The sequence below is a fragment of the Monodelphis domestica genome, chromosome 2 (genome assembly GCF_027887165.1).
Source record: "Monodelphis domestica isolate mMonDom1 chromosome 2, mMonDom1.pri, whole genome shotgun sequence".
Classification (NCBI taxonomy): Eukaryota; Metazoa; Chordata; class Mammalia; order Didelphimorphia; family Didelphidae; genus Monodelphis; species Monodelphis domestica.
In genome coordinates, this window is record NC_077228.1 from 182,756,309 (window position 1) to 182,774,971 (window position 18,663).

The 18,663-nt window shown below is 42.8% G+C and overlaps 1 protein-coding gene across 21 annotated transcripts in view; it reads right to left on the bottom strand.

Moving 5' to 3' along the window:
- MSI2 (musashi RNA binding protein 2) overlaps positions 1-14,325 on the bottom strand; it is a 553,967-nt gene extending 539,642 nt beyond the window's left edge. For 5 of the 21 annotated variants that reach the window (XM_056816538.1, XM_056816535.1, XM_056816532.1 and 2 more), the window contains exons 1-5: positions 14,033-14,317; positions 13,707-13,747; positions 13,302-13,383; positions 12,467-12,551; positions 8,333-8,374 (exon numbers count right to left, since the gene is read on the bottom strand). In XM_056816538.1, the coding sequence (XP_056672516.1) occupies positions 8,333-8,374; positions 12,467-12,551; positions 13,302-13,383; positions 13,707-13,747; positions 14,033-14,094 (312 nt within the window). In that variant the 5' untranslated portion in view covers positions 14,095-14,317. Of the gene's footprint in view, positions 1-8,332; positions 8,375-12,466; positions 12,552-13,301; positions 13,384-13,706; positions 13,748-14,032 lie in introns of all 21 variants that reach the window. The other 16 variants (XM_056816534.1, XM_056816524.1, XM_056816522.1 and 13 more) reach the window with 7 other exon arrangements.
- Between the last annotated feature and the right edge of the window lie 4,338 nt (positions 14,326-18,663).

An 18,663-nucleotide genomic window follows, 5' to 3' on the forward strand; every position in this document is an offset into this window, starting at 1 on the left:
GAAGGCCGAATGTCTTGGGCATTCCCATGATGCATCGTCCATGGCGACCTGAAGACGTTGCGTGCCCTTCGTGGCTGCTGCAAATGTACACAACGGCTCCCCGTGGTCTGCTCAATAAAATCCCAACTACTTATTCCTAGCCTGATAGAGTGCCCTCTCTCATGTCGTCTCGGGCTACTTTCCTGGCCCTGCCAATGATTTTTCTCATACAAATACGACGGACTTTATCCAAAGCAAACTATTACCCTTTCCCTAAATATGCTCCAACACTCTCCTGCCTCCTTGTGCCCACTGCCTGGTATGCCTTCCCTCTCCAGGATTCAAAATCCTACTTATCCTCCCAAGTCTACATACCACCTCCCCTACCAGGCCTCCCTTAAACTCCTCTCACTCTCACCGCCACCAATAAACGGCGAGCTCCCCTGGCTCTAAAATCCTATCGCTCTCTCTTTACAGCCTTTTTACGGCATTAAAAGTCTAATTATAGTTCCTTGTGGATATGTCTCGTCTCTCCACTGGAGAGAACCTCTGGGAAGGCATTTCTAGACTTAGACATTTTTTTTATCTCCTAGCACCAAGCACAGGGCTTTGTATACAGCCGGAGCTCAAAGCTGTCAGTCAGTCAACGAACGTAATATAGTCAGCATTTATTATGTGCCAGGGAACTATTTATTGAATGAATGGATAATAAGTTTTAAAGTTTACAAAGTACTTTCCTCATATTAGGTAGATAAATAATATCACCCCCATTTTACAGATGTGGAAACAGAGGCTCATCTATGCTCACACAGATTGTACAGATCAGAAGCTAGTAGGTGGCCCAGTAGCAGTGGATCAAATGCTGGACTGGGAATCAGGAAGACTTGAGTTTAAATCGAGTCTCAGATAATTACGAGCTGTGTGACCCTGGGTAAGTCACTTTATCTCAGCTGGCTTCAGTTTTCTCTTATGTAAAATGGGATAATGACAACGTCTACCTTCCAGGTTGTCATGAGGACCGAATGAGATAGTATTTGTTAAGTGCCTTGCAACTCTCAAAGCAAAGAGAAATGCTAATATTGTGACTGGATTTGAATCCAGGTTTCCTGGCTCCAGGTTCAATGATTTATGTCTCTTACCCCATCCCCGTGTTGTCCCTTATGGATGGAGAGAAGACTAAATATATCAGCTCAGTTTCATGAGGAGATCACAGATTCAGAGACTTCCAATCCTGTTCATTCATTTTACAATTAAGGAAACTGAAGCCAAGTGGCTTACCCAAGGTCACAAAGGGACTAAGTGGCAAAGCTGAGATCCTCCAGCTTCCAATTCATTGCCTCCCCCCGGCCCAGTCTATGTCTCAGGGTGTGAACACCGCTTGTTTCTTGGGTGTGCAATGGCTTCTAGCACAAGGGAAGGCTACTGGGTTGAATGATGCCGAACACGGAATGATAAATGGACACCACTTCAAGGGAGTCACCTGAGGGGGGAATCATGCCCCATAGGGGCCTCCCTTCCAGCTCTCTGACCACAGGACTCTTCCTTTTCTGCTATAAAACATTTCACAGAGTAAAAGAGCTTTGCTTCTCTCGAAGGGACTCGAGAGACCTTCATCTTCAAATCAAAGGATCCTGTTTAGATAGGGAAAACCTACAGTAAGCTCACTCAGGCTTTGCTCCTACTATAGGCCTTTTCCCTGGTGAGGCAAATGCTTGTAACAAAGGGTATTTAAAAAAAAAACACATTTTCCATCTTAGAATCAATATTATGCATTGGTTCCAAGACAGAAAAGTGGTGTGGATAGGCAACTGGAGCTAAGTGACTTCTCCAGGGTCACACAGCTAGGAAGTATCTGAGGGCAGATTTGAACCCAGGTCCTCTGGACTCCAAGCCTAATATTCTACCCAGCCAAGCTGCCCAACACATAGTATTTGTGTTATAATCCCCTTAAATTTTTTTTACACTTGGTTGTATGTTATCCTATCCTTACAACAACCCTGCCAGGGCATCTCCATTTTTCAAATGAGGAAAGTGAAGCATGGAAGGGTTAGGTGACTTTTCCAAAGTCACACAGTCAAAAGTGAGACTAGAACCAACTCCCCTGTCACTGACACTGATCAAGGCTGAGGTACCAACCCCCTCCATGTCTAGTATGTCCAGAAGATCCAAATCCACGTCACCAAGTTCTTTCTGGGAATTAAAAATCTGGAAACAAGGCAATCAATTCTGACTCTAAAAATGTCGGTGGCAAACTACCCACCGAACCTCCAAGACACTCATTCCATGGAAGGAGGACCCAGGGACATCCTAACGCTTCGAGGACCAGCAGCATGACAGAAGAGGCTGCAAATCCCACCTCTGCTCCCAACTCCCCGGAGAACCTTAGACGAGCCTCCTTTGTAAAGTGAGGGACTTGACATAAGTGATCTCTAAGGTTCCGCTCCAATCATAAACTCATGGCATTTGAAGTCACACAGAATATACTAGAAACAGAGTCCCCCCCAAGGGAGGAAATGAGGGGACCGAGAGCAGAAGCCAACCAAAAGGAGCCATTTATAGTAGACTAAAAAAAACAACCCACTGTCGTAATAATGATAATGATGATGATGATAATTATAATAATAATGGAAGCTATCATTTGAATAGCATTTAAAGGTCTGCAAAATGCTTTACAAATATTATCTCCTGTGAGCCCCATAGCAACCTTGAAGTGGGTGCTGTTAGATTGTCCTCGTGTTTACAGATGAGGAAACGGAGGCAGAGGTAAGAGACTAGCCCAGAGCTAGTAGGTGTCTCAAGTCAAATTTGAACTCAGGTCTTCCTTACTCATCTGTGCCGTAGGCTACTATGAGTCACAGAACACTGTCTCTGAAAAATTAAAAAGGATGATCACACTGAGTTCAATGAGGAGGAACGTGGAGGGTGAGAATAGGCTGAGACATGTAACAAATTGTCATTCCATTGTTTCAGGCATGTTTGACTCTTTGTGACCCCATTTGGGTTTTTCTTGGCAGATACTGGAGTGGTCTGCCATTTCCTTCTCAGGCTCACTTAACAGATAAGGAAACTGAGGCCAATGGCATGAAGTGACTTGCCCAGGGTCACACTGCGAATAAAGTGCGTGAAGCTGTATTTGAATTCAGGTCTTCCTGACTCCAGGATGGGTGCTCGAGTCATTGTACCATCTAGCTTATGCAACCAATAAGGAACTTCACAAAAAGAACTCAAATAAAAAGTTTTGAGGATCATAAATTTAGGGCTGGACGAGCCCTTCCAGGTCATTTAGTCCAATCTCTACATTTTACAGAGAAGGAAACTGAGGTCTAAGAGGACGTAAGTGACTCACCCAAAGTCATCCCTATAATGAGAGGCTGAGCTGAGATTCAACCTTAGATTTCCCCAACACCCAAATTCAACTTTTCCCCACTGCACCTCAGTGGACGACAGTCAGAAAACATGGCTGAACAAGGAGGGATGCTCTCGTGACCAGAGCAGGGGATTGGTGGGCAGCTCAGATGAGCCACTGATACTGAAGGGTCCGCTGTCCATGCTGGGTGGACCAACTGTGGTGAACCTCTGGGAAGGCCTGGACAAAAGTCAAAAGGTAGGGAGCAGGCATGAGTGGGATGCAATTTGCATCCCTGGAGGGAACCGTGACAGCAGGGAGAGCACAGATCCGGGAGGCAGATCCCCAAGCCGCTTGAGTTTTCTGATCCAGTATCCTACTGCAAACCTGACTTCTGGTCCCACCTCTTTTACTACCTCCCTGAATGACTCTAAGAGTGATGTTTCTTTCCCACCCTAAAGATGACCCAAGGTCCCTTCCATTACAAATAACCTGGCTCTATGATAGATGAGGTATAGACATGGTAGGAATTCAACTTAAAATAAAGCATTTAGTTGGCAGCTAGAGTGGTTCAGTGGATTGAGAGCCAGGCCTAGAGACAGGAGATCCTGGCTTCAAATCCAGCCTCAGACACTTCCTATGTGACCCCGACTAAGTCACTTAACCCTCCTTGCCCAGCCCTTACTGCTCTTCTGCTTTTGAACCATCACATAGTACTGATGCTAAGATGGAAGGTAAGGAATAAAAAAAAAATAAAATAAAACAAGCATATACTGAGTACCTAAATTGTTGGACACTGTTCTGTGCACCCTGGATAAGAAGACAAAGATGGAACATTACCGGCCTTTAAGCACCTTATATTTACTGGGTGAAAGCCAACACATACATACATACATACATAAGTAAATATAAAAGACACAAATAAGCAAGATTCCTCTCCTTTTACACTTTGGGCAGTCAGAATCCAACAACAAAAAATTAGCAAAGCACCTGTCTTCACCTTCGTGGAGTTTAAATTCCATTGTGAGGCAGAGGCAGAGATTCCAGCCCTGAAGTTCCTTCCTTTCAAAATAAAGGAAAGGAAAGAACACACAGATGGGAAAGATATCCAGAGAGGCAGTGGGAGGCTAGAGAAATGCAGGCTATAGCACTCAGATCTCTCAGTATGCAAACCCAGAGAGATTCCCTCAAATTCTCAAGTCAAGAAGCCCAACACAGAAACTGAAGTGAAGGCTGCATAGTTACTATTTACAACTAAAAAGGAGGAGAAGGAAACAATTGCTTTCCCAACCCCTTTGATCTAGGAAAGCAGGATGCCTTCCTAGGAGGACAAAAGAGCTTCAATTTATAAGAAAAAGGGGGAAGGGGAGAGAGAGAGGATGGGAGAGGAAAGAGAGAGGGGGAAGGGGGGGGAGAGAGAGAGAGAGAGAGAGAGAGAGAGAGAGAGAGAGAGAGAGAGAGAGAGAGAGAGAGAGAGAGAGAGAGAGAGAGAGAGAGAGAGACACCGACCGAGAGAGGGAGAGAGAGAAGATAATTCCAAACAAGAATAAAAGAGTCCTCAAGAGAAAGATGAGGCTGTGTAGCAGACATACATCCTCATCAAAATGGACTGAGGTAATTAGTGTCCAGCAGCCTCTGAAGACTCGACCCTCATAATTAGTTAATAAAATCCAACTGTACTTTTCCGTTGTAGACACTGATCATTTCCTACACTACGGGGATAAATGAACAGCTGAATTCAAAATCCTTAATTCAGCAACTCATTAAAAAGCAGATCAAAACAGATTTTTATTTATAAAATGCATTAAAGAATATTATGACAGGACGAATATTAAATCTGTTCTTGGCTGCCACTAATTCTCTTCAGCATTAAGTTACACTTTCTCCCTGTCATCTCTCCTGAACCCCTCTGCAGAGTGGTCCTTGCTCAACATTAGTACAGCAAGCCACCCAGAGGGTCCTAGAATTGACAGTTTGTGTTTCAGCAGCATTTTCCTTATAACTACCAGGGAGGAGGCCATGAAAGCATAATTTTGCCCATTTCACAAATGAGGAAACCAAGGTCTGAAAAAGTGGCCCAACCTATCTGAAAGCATAAACCAAGGAAGTACCAGAACTGGGTCTGGAACCCAGGTCTTTGAGCTCCAAATGGTCTTTCTGGCCCCTCTGTCACAATAAACTGAAATATTTTGACATGTCACTGATCCTTTGAGCTGGGATGCTCATACATCATCTTAGTGACCAGGCCCCCAAATCCTCAGCCTGGTATTTAAAGACCTTTATAATCTGTCTTCTAATATCTTTCCTAGTCTTTCTTCGAGGTACTCCCCTTTACATATTTTGTTTCAATCCATTGGCCCGCAGCATGACATTCCATCTCGAGCCTTAGTGTCTTCGTACAGGTGTCCCTCACCCCACCCCACATCTGGAATGTACTTCCCTCCTTTCCTCCACCTCTAGCAATTCAAGGAGTAGATCAGGTACTACTGGTCACATAAAGCTTTTCTCATTTCCTCCAGTTGTTAACTCTCTCTTTCATAAAATTAGCTTGTATTCTCTTGTATATACTTTCTATTTACTTAGTTATTATCCACCATCCACCCACCCTCTCACCCTCAGAGTGGGCTGGAAGCATGGCCAAGGGTTGTTTTTGCATTTTGTATTTGTGTACCCAGAACCTTAAAGGCAGTGTGTGTTTAACAAATATTTCTTGAATTGAATGAATGACCTTAATATAAGTCATGTCCTCTCTGTCCTGCCTTATATATTCTCACTCTAGAGCGCCAGGCTACTCCCAGATCCCTGTCATTCGTCCACTCACCTCACTGAGGTTTTGTAAAGATAGACATATTTGCAAAAGGATCTTGAGGAGGTCTAATAGGAAGAAACTGGCAAAGGAAGACACAGTAAGATGACATCAAATGACAGAGGGGATGTGTAAAACTTCCCTTTAAATGAATGGTGTCCCAAGATGAACTGTCAATTTCAGATAAAGGTAGCTTTTAGGGTCCTACAATTCAATTCTAAATATACTATATATGTGGGGAACATTTGGACAGATATTTTAGGAACCTGAAAAACACTCTCTCATCCAGGTCCAGAAGTGGGTCATTGAAAAACCAAGCAACCTATCGTATTTTATAAAAGTAAATGAATGTATCCCACCTCTCCCTCTCTCCCCTCATCTCTATCTCTCTCTCTCCCTCTTTTTCTTCTCTCTCTCTCTCTCTCTCTCTCTCTCTCTCTCTCTCTCTCTCCCTCTTTTTCTTCTCTCTCTCTCTCTCTCTCTCTCTCTCACACACACACACACATACACACACACACACACAGATATATACACAAAAGAACAGAGTGTAAGGGGAAAGGGAGAGCAGAGGCCACCCAGGGTTAGTATCAGAGATTTTTTCCCCCCAGCTTCCTTCTGGAGTAATCTGACCCTAGCTCTCAGCAATCAAATGGGTAACCTGGAAATTTGAAGATCCACATTTATGGAGAAAAAGCAATTTGACTAAAGGCAGGAAATACTGCTAATTCTGTTCGGACTCCTGAAATTCTGGGCCACACACTCTGGAGTGCAACTCTAATCCAACAGCCTAATCCCAAAACCATAAAACCTTAGAGTACAAACCTTTTGATGAGGACAGAAATAACCTTGCCCCTTTGGCTCACTAATTAGTATTCACTCTTACTGAAAAGACTGCCCTGAGGCAGGGCAAAAAATATTTGACCACTTTTGCTTAGATTTAATTCCTTTAACATACAAATAACATTTTTTTTAAAAGAGCACCAGCATCTATCTTACTTCATATGTGCAGTACTTAAGCCATCATACCACATGCCAACCAACTATTTTTCCTGGGTGGGTTTTTAAATGTGCAAAACCATGCCTCTCCACACGCTAATAAAATGTTCCCCAGCTCCTGGGAGACTGTGCCTAAAGAAACAAATTGAGTTTGTCTGCCTGCTGCTCCTCAGCCCCTTCCCTTCTGGCTCACAATCAGAAGTCTCAGCTTTTCTCTTTCCGCCAATGAAGCCCCAGGAACACAGTGCACGTGTGTACGTGTGTGTGTGTGTGTGACACACACACACACACGCGCATGCACACACACACACACACACACACACACACACGCCCTCTGAATCACATATAGAAAAAAAGTTACAGGAAACTTTTCAGTTCAGTGTGAAAATTCTGAGTCCCTGTTTTTGCCGTCACGTGAGATGTAGCTGTTCTTCTTCTAACTTGGCAATCTAAAAACTACTTTGAAACAGAAGGAGGAAAAAAGTGCTCTACATACTCATGGAAAAGTCAAGTCTTGTCTCAGCAGCTACTCTAGTACCACTTGTACAAGGTTACATTTCAAAACTTCTCTGCCCAGGGACTGGCAAGCTCGCTCGAACACGAACGCATGCACACTCGAACGCTCGCATGTACACACATGCACACACACATACAGTTTCCAAGGATGGCCTATAAGCAGGATGTAATTTTATACAATCAGATTGAAACCAATATATTCTTTATCATCTTTCTAAGAAGTCTTAACATTTATTTTCTGAGGAAAAGGCAGGTGACTAACTAAAGTTGTCCATAATAAAGCAGGAGTTGCCCTGGAGCACTCCAAGCTCCAAAAGAAACCATTTCCCATCCAAAAAAGTACCAGTAATTATTTTCCAATGCCATAGGATGTCCTACATTTGCATATGATGCTGGAACAACCACAACACAGCCTCCAGCCCTTTGCCCAGGAAAAAGGTGCTCATTCTCCCCTCCCTCCTGCCCTTCTCCCTGAGACAAGCACCGGGGAGTCCACTTCAAGCTGGTCAGATCGGACAAACAAAGGCTCCTCCTGTACTTTCCCCGCCATATGTTGATACCCTTTAAGACGCCATAGGCTTGGGCTTTCAAAAAGCTTTCATTACCAATAATTCCTCATTTGAAACCTGAACTGCCTGACAACGACTGTCCACATGCCAACAATCCTACTATTGAGCCTCCTGACTTACCTTGGGCTGTGCTCGACGAGGAAATGCAACTTTGGGGTCAATCTAAGGAAAAAAGGGGGGGGAGAAGTTAATATTGCACTTTAAAAGAAAGAAAAGAAAAAAAATGCCAAGAAATCACCTAATTATGAATCACTCATTTCTCAGGCTTCCAGATCAGCATTTTAGAATCTTCCTAAGCAATTCACAAGTCCCCTAAACTTTGCCCCAGCTTAACTTGGAGTAAAATAACAAACACATTGATCTTTTCCAAAAACCAACTGTGTATTTCAAACCGTAATTCTCTTATGAAGAAGATATTATTTGCTATTAATTATTTAGGCAAGAGCTTTTCCTCAAGTCAACACTGAATACTAAATGCTACCTGCTTTCTCATCTGTGGCGCACTGCTGGGAGAAAAGATGGGACTATCATCTGGGGTTTTAAAAAAATTATAACTTGCAAATTAAATTTAAAGCCTCTTCCAGCAATAGGTAAATGGGTGTTTTCTCATGCTCTGCCCCTCCCTCACCTAAATAAATAAAACAGGAAGGGAGGTGGAGGAGTTCCAAAAAGAAACAACCAATTGAAAAGGAAATGTGAATCAAATTATTCATTTTTAATTATGAGAACTGCATTTTAAAAAAATGAATCTTATCTGTTGAAGCTTTCCAAAAACAACTTCAAAACCTGACATGATAAAACAAAATAAAAATCTAAAATACCACACCAGGTAAACACACCTGGCATTTAAAAACCAGGGATCCTTTCACGGGGGTGGGGTAAAGAGAAGTTACCTTTCTATGAATCAGGAAGGAAAATTTCAGGAAGACATCGAGTAATCATAGGGAGAAAAAAATTAGGCCCTATTATGTTACCTGAAACTGAAATGGGGGGAGAGGGGGGGGAAACTCTAAAGTTTTTTCTATTCAGTTAAGGAAAAATCCCCCAAACCATGCAGATTAGACTTTTAGAGAATACAAGATTCTAAGACACAAGGGATTTTTTAAACTACAGAAAGTTCTCACAAAATCATTTGGGTCATGGAATGTATGTATGCATGTGTGTTTGTGTTTTAATTAATAGATTGAGGATGAGAGAGGGGGAGAGAAAAATCTTTTCACTGATTTTTTCCTTCTGCTTTTAAATGACATCAATCTCTGGATATACTTATCATAAAGGGTTGGAATAAACATTGCTACAAGTTACTTATTCTGAAGTTTTGCTTTTCATATGAAAACTGTTGTCTTTAAAAAAAAAAAATCTTAAGTCTGAATTTGACTCAGTTCCACAAAAAAAAAAAAAGCCAAGAAATTTTACCCTCCAAGAAAAAGAGCAATTCAGTTTCTTTTTTTACTGACTCATCTCACCTTGGTAGTGATGTAACATGAGGCTCACTTAGTAATAGTTTAAATGTCACAAAAACCTACTTACCTAAACCATTTTGTTAAAATGTTTTTAAAACTCAACTAAAAATCAGCTAGGCTCTCTAGTCTATGTTACCCTATTTTAAAACATATACCTGAGAAATGAGAGATTATGGGTAATGCTTTTTATAAAGCAAAAAAACAAACAAACAAACAAATCTTTTTTCTAGCAAACTATCCTTTCATAAAGATTAACATGAGGAATGTATCTAACAACAACAGATCCATCAATAACTAGGTATTTGTCTACAAGAGAAATACAACAGGTGTGGATTTTCCATTCTGCCGACCAAAATATAAGACAGGTACGTACTTATTCAGGAGAAACAACCAGTTTAAAAAAAAAAAAACTGGTTTCAGACTGACTGTCAAGTCAAAATGCAAAAATTAAAGTTACCCTCTCAAAAAAAAAAAGGTAAAATGAGGAGACAACGAAAGGCATGAGGTAAGGGAGATAGGGGAGGGAGTGTGATTCAATGAGCAGGAAAAGGGCAAGATCATTCTCCCACAAAAAGAGAGAGAGAGAGAGAGAGAGAGAGAGAGAGAGAGAGAGAGAGAGAGAGAGGAGAAGAAAAACTAATGTGACAATGTTAATTTCCAAAAGTCAATTCTCAGACTCCAGGCCAAAGGGACTATAGGTCAGAATAAGATCAGTTTGGTTTAATACAATATTTTCCCCCTTCACTGGGGAAACTTTACACAGGCCGCAGGTATTTCTGACGGCTCTCTGTGGTGAACATGGCAAATCCGTACCTTTTGCACATCCCTGTCAACTATTTTTTTAAACTACCAAAAAATTAAAAACATTAGTTAGTTAGGTACAGTTCTACTTACTGTATCTACAAGTCCTCTAGGAAATGACTAGGATACTATTTTTGATACGAATAGCCATTACCTAAAGAAAACTTTAAAGGTAACTGTAAACAAGATCCTCCTTTCCATGTCAATAAACCAACCGCCTCCTGCGCTGAGTTGAAACAAAGTCAAATGCTATGTTATACTAAATAACAGTGACTGAAACATGGCTACAAATACTGAATGAGTGAAAAAGTCATCGATTTGTACCTTACTCTGGATAGTGTTTGACTCTTACCCACAGTAGCTCTAACCTACTCTAATACTGGTTTATATCCCCAACAAAAATACCACTTTTTTTTTTCCCTCAAGGGAGGGGATTGAGGAGAAGAGAGGAAAGGGAAAGGGCTATAATAAACTCCTGAAATTTGTTGCAAAACATTTTCCTTCTTTATTTTTTACTATCTTTAAAATGTCTAGCCCAGATATTATTAGTGGAATGGAGGAGATGGGGAGGTGGGAGAGAAAGCTATTCTTAAAGATACATAAACCAGTGATCATATCACAAATAATGCTCCCTTGATCAGATGGACTACATGAATGTCCAGCAAAATTAGTAGGGAAATTAAAAGGGGGAAGATGAGGAATACACTAAAGTGATTTCTCTTTAATCTGGGCTAGGGGTCAAAATTGGTGAGTAAATTCAAGGATCCCAGAAAGTATCCCCAGGTTTGCTTTTGTCTTAGAACTATCATGTGCCGGAGAAAAATAATCTTAAGAGCTCACCTCATCCAACCCCTCATTTTACAGATGAGGTTAAGGGACTTGCCCAAGGTCACAGGGCCAATATCTAGCAGGGTCCAAGGCCCCTAAACCCAGATTCAATGCTCTTTCCATCACCCTAGATAAATAAAATCTCTCACATCCACGCCCCAATATGAAATCTCAATGTCACCTTCATGCTCCTGGTTGATGCAGCAATATTAAAATTATCAGAAGCTTTTCTGGAGGGTGGGCAGTGGTACAACCAGCATCATTTGCTATACATAAAACAATTTAAAGGGCACACATTGGGTTTCTCCTTCCTTCTCCCTCCCCATCTTCCCACTTAAAAAAAAATGAACAAAATCCCCAAACTAACTTATTTTCCATCAAGAAATTATAAACCACCTTCCCCCCCCCTTGGCCCAATGGGCCAATTTCACCCCTGACCTCTACTTGTCTTGTTTTACCCTATCTGGGTTTAGAAGGCTTCGGGTTTATACATAAGTATCCAGACCCACATTGAAAGGCTTTGATGTGACAAGGGAAAAAAATCCATTCAAAATCCAAGGCTTTATCACACCATCTGGAGGTGAAGTTTTAAAGTGACCCTGAAGAAGGGCCCCTCTAGTTTCTGATTTCTCTTCCCTTCCCAAACAGAATCCCCACACAGAATCAGTCTTGAGCCTGGACCCTTCAATGGGAGAGTCTAAAGAAGAATTCCTAAGAAAAAGGATTTCTTCTCACCCCCCTGGAGTGACCACTCTGAAGGATCTGCCTCTCAGAAACCGGACCCAAAGGGAGTCTCTACCTCCAGCCGGTGGCACTATGTGCCTTGCTAGTTGATAAAGAAAAGTTGCTTGCTCCAGCTTGAAGTTTCAATAGATTTGTTTTTGTTTTTTAAAGCAACTCCGTGGTAAGAAAAGCACCCCATTAGGGCCCGGCCGCCCAGCCGCCACCCCCAATCCCCCAGGGCTGCAGCTGAGAAGCTTACAAATTACAGCCTAAAAGCTAGTCCCTCCTCAAAGTGAACTTCTGTGCACAGTTTGAAAGCTCTCCCTGCAACCTACATAGAGCTCCAAGCAACACCCTGCAAAAGGACGCTGTCTCTTTAAATGAGCCTGTCATAGTCGGAAACGTAGCAGAAAGAGAGCGAACAGCAACAAAAACATACCGTCTTCGAATCTAACTCATGATGGGGCTGAGCTAATACTTTATCTACACTTGCTGGGTCGGCAAACGTGACGAAACCGAAGCCTCTGCAATAAAACAAAGAGAAAAGAAAAAAAAGAAAAAGAAAAAGAGAAGGCTATTTTAAAGAAAAAGGCAAGAATGAATGAACCCCAGCCTGGAAATAGGCGCAAAAGTCTCCCCTCCCTCCTCCACCCCGCCCCGCTCGTTCCCCTCCCCCAGCCCATTCCTCTTACTCTCCCCAGCCATCCAGAAATGGGGGCGGGGGGGGGGGGGGATGAGGGTCAAAGGAGGAACAAGGGGAGGGAGCGCAGAGGTAACTTAGAAATTGCTCTGGCTCTCCAATCATTTGCCACCTCGGTTTCCTCTCCTCCACCTCCTCCCCTTAATGCTTTGTTTTATACCGAAGCATGCAGGGCAATAGAGATTCACCTTCCAATGAAGAGGCTCTAGACTTAGGGAACTGGGAGCATGGAAGAAGTGGAAATGTTTATGTGTGTGTATGTATGTGTGTAGACGTTTAAACTATTTGCAAAGTGGATGCTGCAAAACGTCATTCAGGAGACGAAAAGGGGGGTGAAGAAAATATAGCATAAAGCAAACAGCCCCCCGGAGTTAAGTCCAAAAGATTGATCACTAATAATTTGGGAGAAGGGAAGGGAGGCCGGACAGCGAAGGAGGGAAGGTAGGGGCATTCATTGAAAAACAAAACAAAACACCACCACCCATTCTATCCCATTGATACTTCCACAACCTCCCCCAAAATAAAACTTTAACTTTGTTCTAAATAAAAACAAATTCAAAGGGGATGATTTTACCTGGAGCGTTTGGTGGTGGGATCTCTCATGACCATACATTCTCTAATTTCTCCAAATTTGCTAAAATAGTCTCTAAGGCTATCTGTGGAGAGAGAGACGGGGTGGGGGGGGGGAGGGAAGGTGTGGAAAAAAGAAAAAGCAATGCAAATTTTGATCACTGACAAACCCAAAAGTAATGTTTTCTTTCTTTCTTTCTTTGCATTTCTTGCACACACAGGGAAAAATACAGCAATAGAGGTCGAATAGAGGGCTCGGAAAGGATTTGCTATTTAAAAAAATAACCTTGCACAGGAGAAGTGGGGAGCCAATGGCGGGGGGTAGGGGGGGTCTGCACCGGGATAACAAAGAGCAATAAAGAAGCCAAGAAGGGGGGGTCCTAATCTCCCCCCTTCCCTCCTCCCTTACCTGGTGAGGTTTGCCAGCTCAGGCCACCGATAAACATTTTACTAGAGGAAGAAAACATAACAGAAGTGAGCACAGATGTCAGATCGGCCATTTTGACGTGTAACTTACAAAAGCTAAAAGGAAGAGGGGGGGAGGAGAGAACTGGGAGGTGGGGGGGGGAAGGTTACAGCGAAATGCAATCAAACAAAGGTGTGGAACTTCCACGGGGGTGGAGGTGGAGGTAGAGGAGGGGAGGGAGAAGAAGACGTCCTACAAAATGCATGGTCGTCTCGGTTGCAAGGGGAACAATCCGAGAGGTGGTGGTGGAAAGGGGGTGGGAAACTTACCCAGGGTCGTGTTGTGAGTCGTTTGGGCTTCCAGAGGTGGCTTGGCTCCCATCTGCCTCCATATCTGAGGCCCCCCCCGCCCCCCCACCCCAAAAAATAAAGCCCCACAGTGATCGGAGCAGAGCAGCGGCCAGCTACAAGCCCAAAGATCTCCCTCCTCCTCCTCCTCCTCCTTTTCCTCCTCCCCCCCCTCCCGAGCTACACCGAATCTCACAGAGACGGAGCCGGGGAAGCAGCGAGATCCGTCACACGTGGGATCAGCTTAGCTCAGCTCAGCTCAGCTCCTTCTCACCGCCCCCCCCCCCCACTCCTCCCCTGCCTCCCCCCCCATCCCCACCTCACCCCCTCCCTCTCCCCACCCCCATCTCCTCCTCCTCCTCCTCCCCCAGCGCACGTGGGGCGGAGTTCTAGAACGTCGTGTAACCAATCCCAGTGACGTCACGCAGCCTGGTGCGGCCCCCTTCCCGCCCTCCTCCCACCCCCCAACAATCCCAGCGCGCGCGCACAGACACACATACACACACACTGACACACACACGCGCACACACTCACTCACACTCGCGCGCGCGCACACATATACACATATCGACCGACGGGACAGATGTGCACACGCACACATAAATACACACACATACGCACACGTACAGACGCGCGCGCGGATCGCACTAACACCTAGCGACCCATCCTGACCCGGATCCTGCAGGCTGCAGCGCGAGGCGAGTGCAGAGGGAGAGGAGCTCCCTGAGTTCAGGATCTCCTGGGCTAGGGATACCTGGAGAGGGGTGAAGGGGGCGCCTGATGGTGGGGGTGGGGCGGAGAATGAAAAAGAGGAGTCATACCTAACCTTAATAGCTAACGGGCGAGGGCAGACCGGGAGAACTAGCTGGCTTCTCCCTCCCTCCTGGGGAAGTATCCTGGGCACCACCGCCCCTCCATCCCTCCTCCTGTTCGGTTCACTCGGTTCAAATTTGCCTGCCCTGGGGCCCCTGTCTAACCTGGAGCTGTCACCCGTCTCCGGGCTTCTCCCTTTTTCCTGTCCGATCGCAAAAAAAATTTAGGTCAAGGACATCGGGAACAAACTTGGACTGGCCACGGAGTGGAGGCAGGGTGGGGTTTTATTTTGCTGGGGTCCCTTCTCTCCCACAAAAAAAAAAGAAACCACGACAATCTACAACTTTAATCATTTCTTTCTCCTTGGAAATCATCTCTGGCCCCCACACTCTGGGACGTGCCACGCGGTTCCCCGGCTTTTCCTGAAAAACACTGCCCGGGGAAAGGTCTTCTTGGAACTTTGAGAAAGAGAGGCGGGTTCAGTATCCCGGACTAAGTGCCTGGGGGAAGGCTTTTAAGTTAATAATGCAGCTTTAATATATATGCATATATACACGTCTCTTTATGGAGGTCAAGGCCAAAGGAAGTTGGTACAAAGTAAACGTAAAACGGGAGAAATCGTTCGTGTAAATTGGAAGCAATGGGGGAGGGGTCGTTCCCAAGGACTCTCCGGAGCTCATTTAATTGATATATTAAATATTTTATTATTTCCCAAGTTACCCATGCTAACGACCCTCCAGCCAAGGCACTAAAACCTATTAGGTATTAAAATATCATAAGACCCCTAAGGTTTTGAGGTTTGAGCTGCTCCAAAAAGTGGACTGGAGAAAAAAAAAAGGCTCAGCAGACATGCCACAGGATTCTTTCTCTGCTCACTACATGCTGCCCAAGATAACAAAGGCTTCAGTTGGCAGAGTACTTACTCTCCAAGGAGCTTATAGCCCTTTGCACATACTGAATGTGCTATTTGCTCCTAGTACTCTGTTGCACTACTTGTAATCATTAAAATGGTAAGTTTTCAATGATCTAGCATTCGTCTTTCTGGTTAACTAAATAGTTCCTATATAAAATTTTATTCCATTATATTCTATCTTGTAAAGTACTACAAAATTGAAATTAATCAAATATCATTAGTTAAATAGTATATGCCTACCCTCAAGGTGCTTCTATTTCAAAGAGACCTGATTATCCAATTTTAGAGGAAAAGGGCAGAATATGGTCCATTTATGTTGTTTGACTGTGCCAACTCTTTCATGACCCCATTTGGAGTTTTCTTGGCAAAGATTCTGGACTATTTCCTTCTCTAGCTCATTAAAAGAAAAAAAAAAATTAACCCTTACCCATTGTCTTAGAAGCAATACTGTGTATTGGTTCCAAAGGTAAGGGCTAGATAATTGGAGTTAAATGACTTGCCCAGGGTCACACTTCGAGGGAGTGTCTGAGTCTGGATTTGAACTCTGGTCTTCCTGACACCAGGCAGAATATCATCCACTGGTTACCTATAGCTGCCCTATGACTAAAATTATATTCTCAGTTTAATCTTTGATGATTCAATAAGCATTTTTGGATCTTGATGGCATCAATCACTATTTTACCATAGGTGTGTGAAGTGCCAGTTTTCCGGATGGCAGGTGTGTATTTGTATTGCATTTTAGATTTATGCAGTATTTCAATATGTTTGCATAGTTATTCTTCCTTGTATCAGTGTTCCTTTGCATCTTTTCTTTCATTTATCCTTGCTTCTCTAACAGTTCTAGAGGAAGACTCCCTCCTCAGTAAGGAGAGGCTGTGCATACATGTTAGTCATAATCTTTCTTCAAGTTGGTTCTGTTTGTTTCCTTGTTAAAAAAGAAAGTTTATTAGGGGAGGGCCAGGGAAGAGCTGTGAAGAATAAAGGGTCCTATATCTGGAAATGATGGGTATAAGAATAAAAGACAAAAGCATCAATAAAAGTATTTAAATTGCATCAATAAAACTTATTTTTAAAAATAGTAACAAGAAGAGGGTGTTCCTTTCCCCACATCAGAAATAGTTTTAAATGGTATTTGTTGAATTGAACTGAAGCATGGCCAAGTCAATAACGGCTGAACTAGAATCCAGATCTCTAGTACTCCTTTGAATCAGCTTTAATTAAAAAACTCCAGCAACTGAGAGTCAGTATTATGCATTTAGCTTTCAATAATATCTTCAATTTGATATTTTCAAGGTGCTCTATCATCTGTTCTCTCATCATCCATTTATCTTTGCTACCATCTTGTGAATAGCTAAGGTTGGCAAGGCTCCCATTTCACAGGTGAAGAAACTGAGGCATGGAAGCTTTGAATGATTCAACCTAAGTATCAATTTGGAAGGCTGGATTCAGATCTACAGCCTTTGAGAGCTGGAAAAGGCCTTATGGATCAGTTAAATTCATCCCTCTCCTCTGACAGATGGGAAAAAGAAAGCCAAGAGGTGGAGTGTCAACAAAAGTCAGAGTTCACCAGCAGAAACAAACCTAGAACATGAATTTCCTAGAACAGCTTCTAAGCTGGTCCTTATTTAGTATCCTTTTTTTTTTTAATGCAAAACCTCCTTCTACTTTTAGAATATCTCAGAAAACCCGAGGAAGCAAATTCTGGATGATTTGTGTATAGTGCTTTCAGGCATATGGGTAATTTTGTTTTGTTTTCTTTGTGGGGATATTTAATGAAAGGAAATGTGGACCAAACAGCAGAGTGGGAGGGAGCAGGCCTGCTTTCTATTCTCAGCCTTGTTAATGACTGCTTGACCTTGTGGGAATTCACTATGTGAAACCTCAGTCTCCCCATCTGTAAACAGGTTTGAAAAAAAGAGAGAGAGCAACATGGAGTTATGATTCAAATGAAATCATTCACAAAGAGCTTTCGAAATGCTCCCACCAAATGAGCTATATATTAGCTATAACATGGGATTCGTGTATTATTAATATCATCACACCGGAACACATTTCATATACAATTACCTAAAACTCTGCTTTGGAATATCCCTGGGCTTGTCCCCGTTGCATACTTATAAAAGGTCACTGTCAAAATAAAAATATATATAGGATTTAAATGTCTTCATTCCATTACTAACAGCCATGTGCATGGTTTAAATTGGAAAAGAAAGATTCATTTCAACTTCTTTGCCACCTAACACGCTTTGTGCAGTCTGGTATCCCATTTCATCTCTAAGCTACTCTAAAAGGGATTCATGCAGCCATGTCTTAGAGTAACACAGGTCTTGAATTTAGGTTGTTGACTATCCAAGAATTTTCCCTCCTCTTCACAAAAAAAAGAAAAAAAATTCCTGGGGGGAGAAGAAAGAGGAAGGGTGGAATTAATCAAGTCATTTTTATTTATGAAAAGTTTCACAAACTGAAATTCCAGGTCTGAGTTTTGTGGCTGGCTGTGACTTCTTAAGCAAACTAGTTGTTTTTTACACCACAGAGGTTTCTGAACATGTTTACAAATTTGGGGCTTTTCCCAGAAACAGTGAACAAGCCCCCGAGGTTCAAGATTTCCACTGTATTTGTGAAGTTGTAGCCCATGAAACCCAGAATGGTAGCTTCCCAGCAGAGCCATAACTGAAGGTGTAATGGTAAAATTTTTGAAACCCTAGAGGAGAAAAGTTTCAAAAGACTTTTTAGAGAGAAAAAGAAATACAGGGATAGGATTAAATTATATGTAAAGTGATATATTTATATATATATATATATATACATATATATAGTAATTTTTGTCACTTTTTCTTTGAATCTCTGAGGCCTGCCACACACAGTTAAGTACTCAATAAATGTTTAT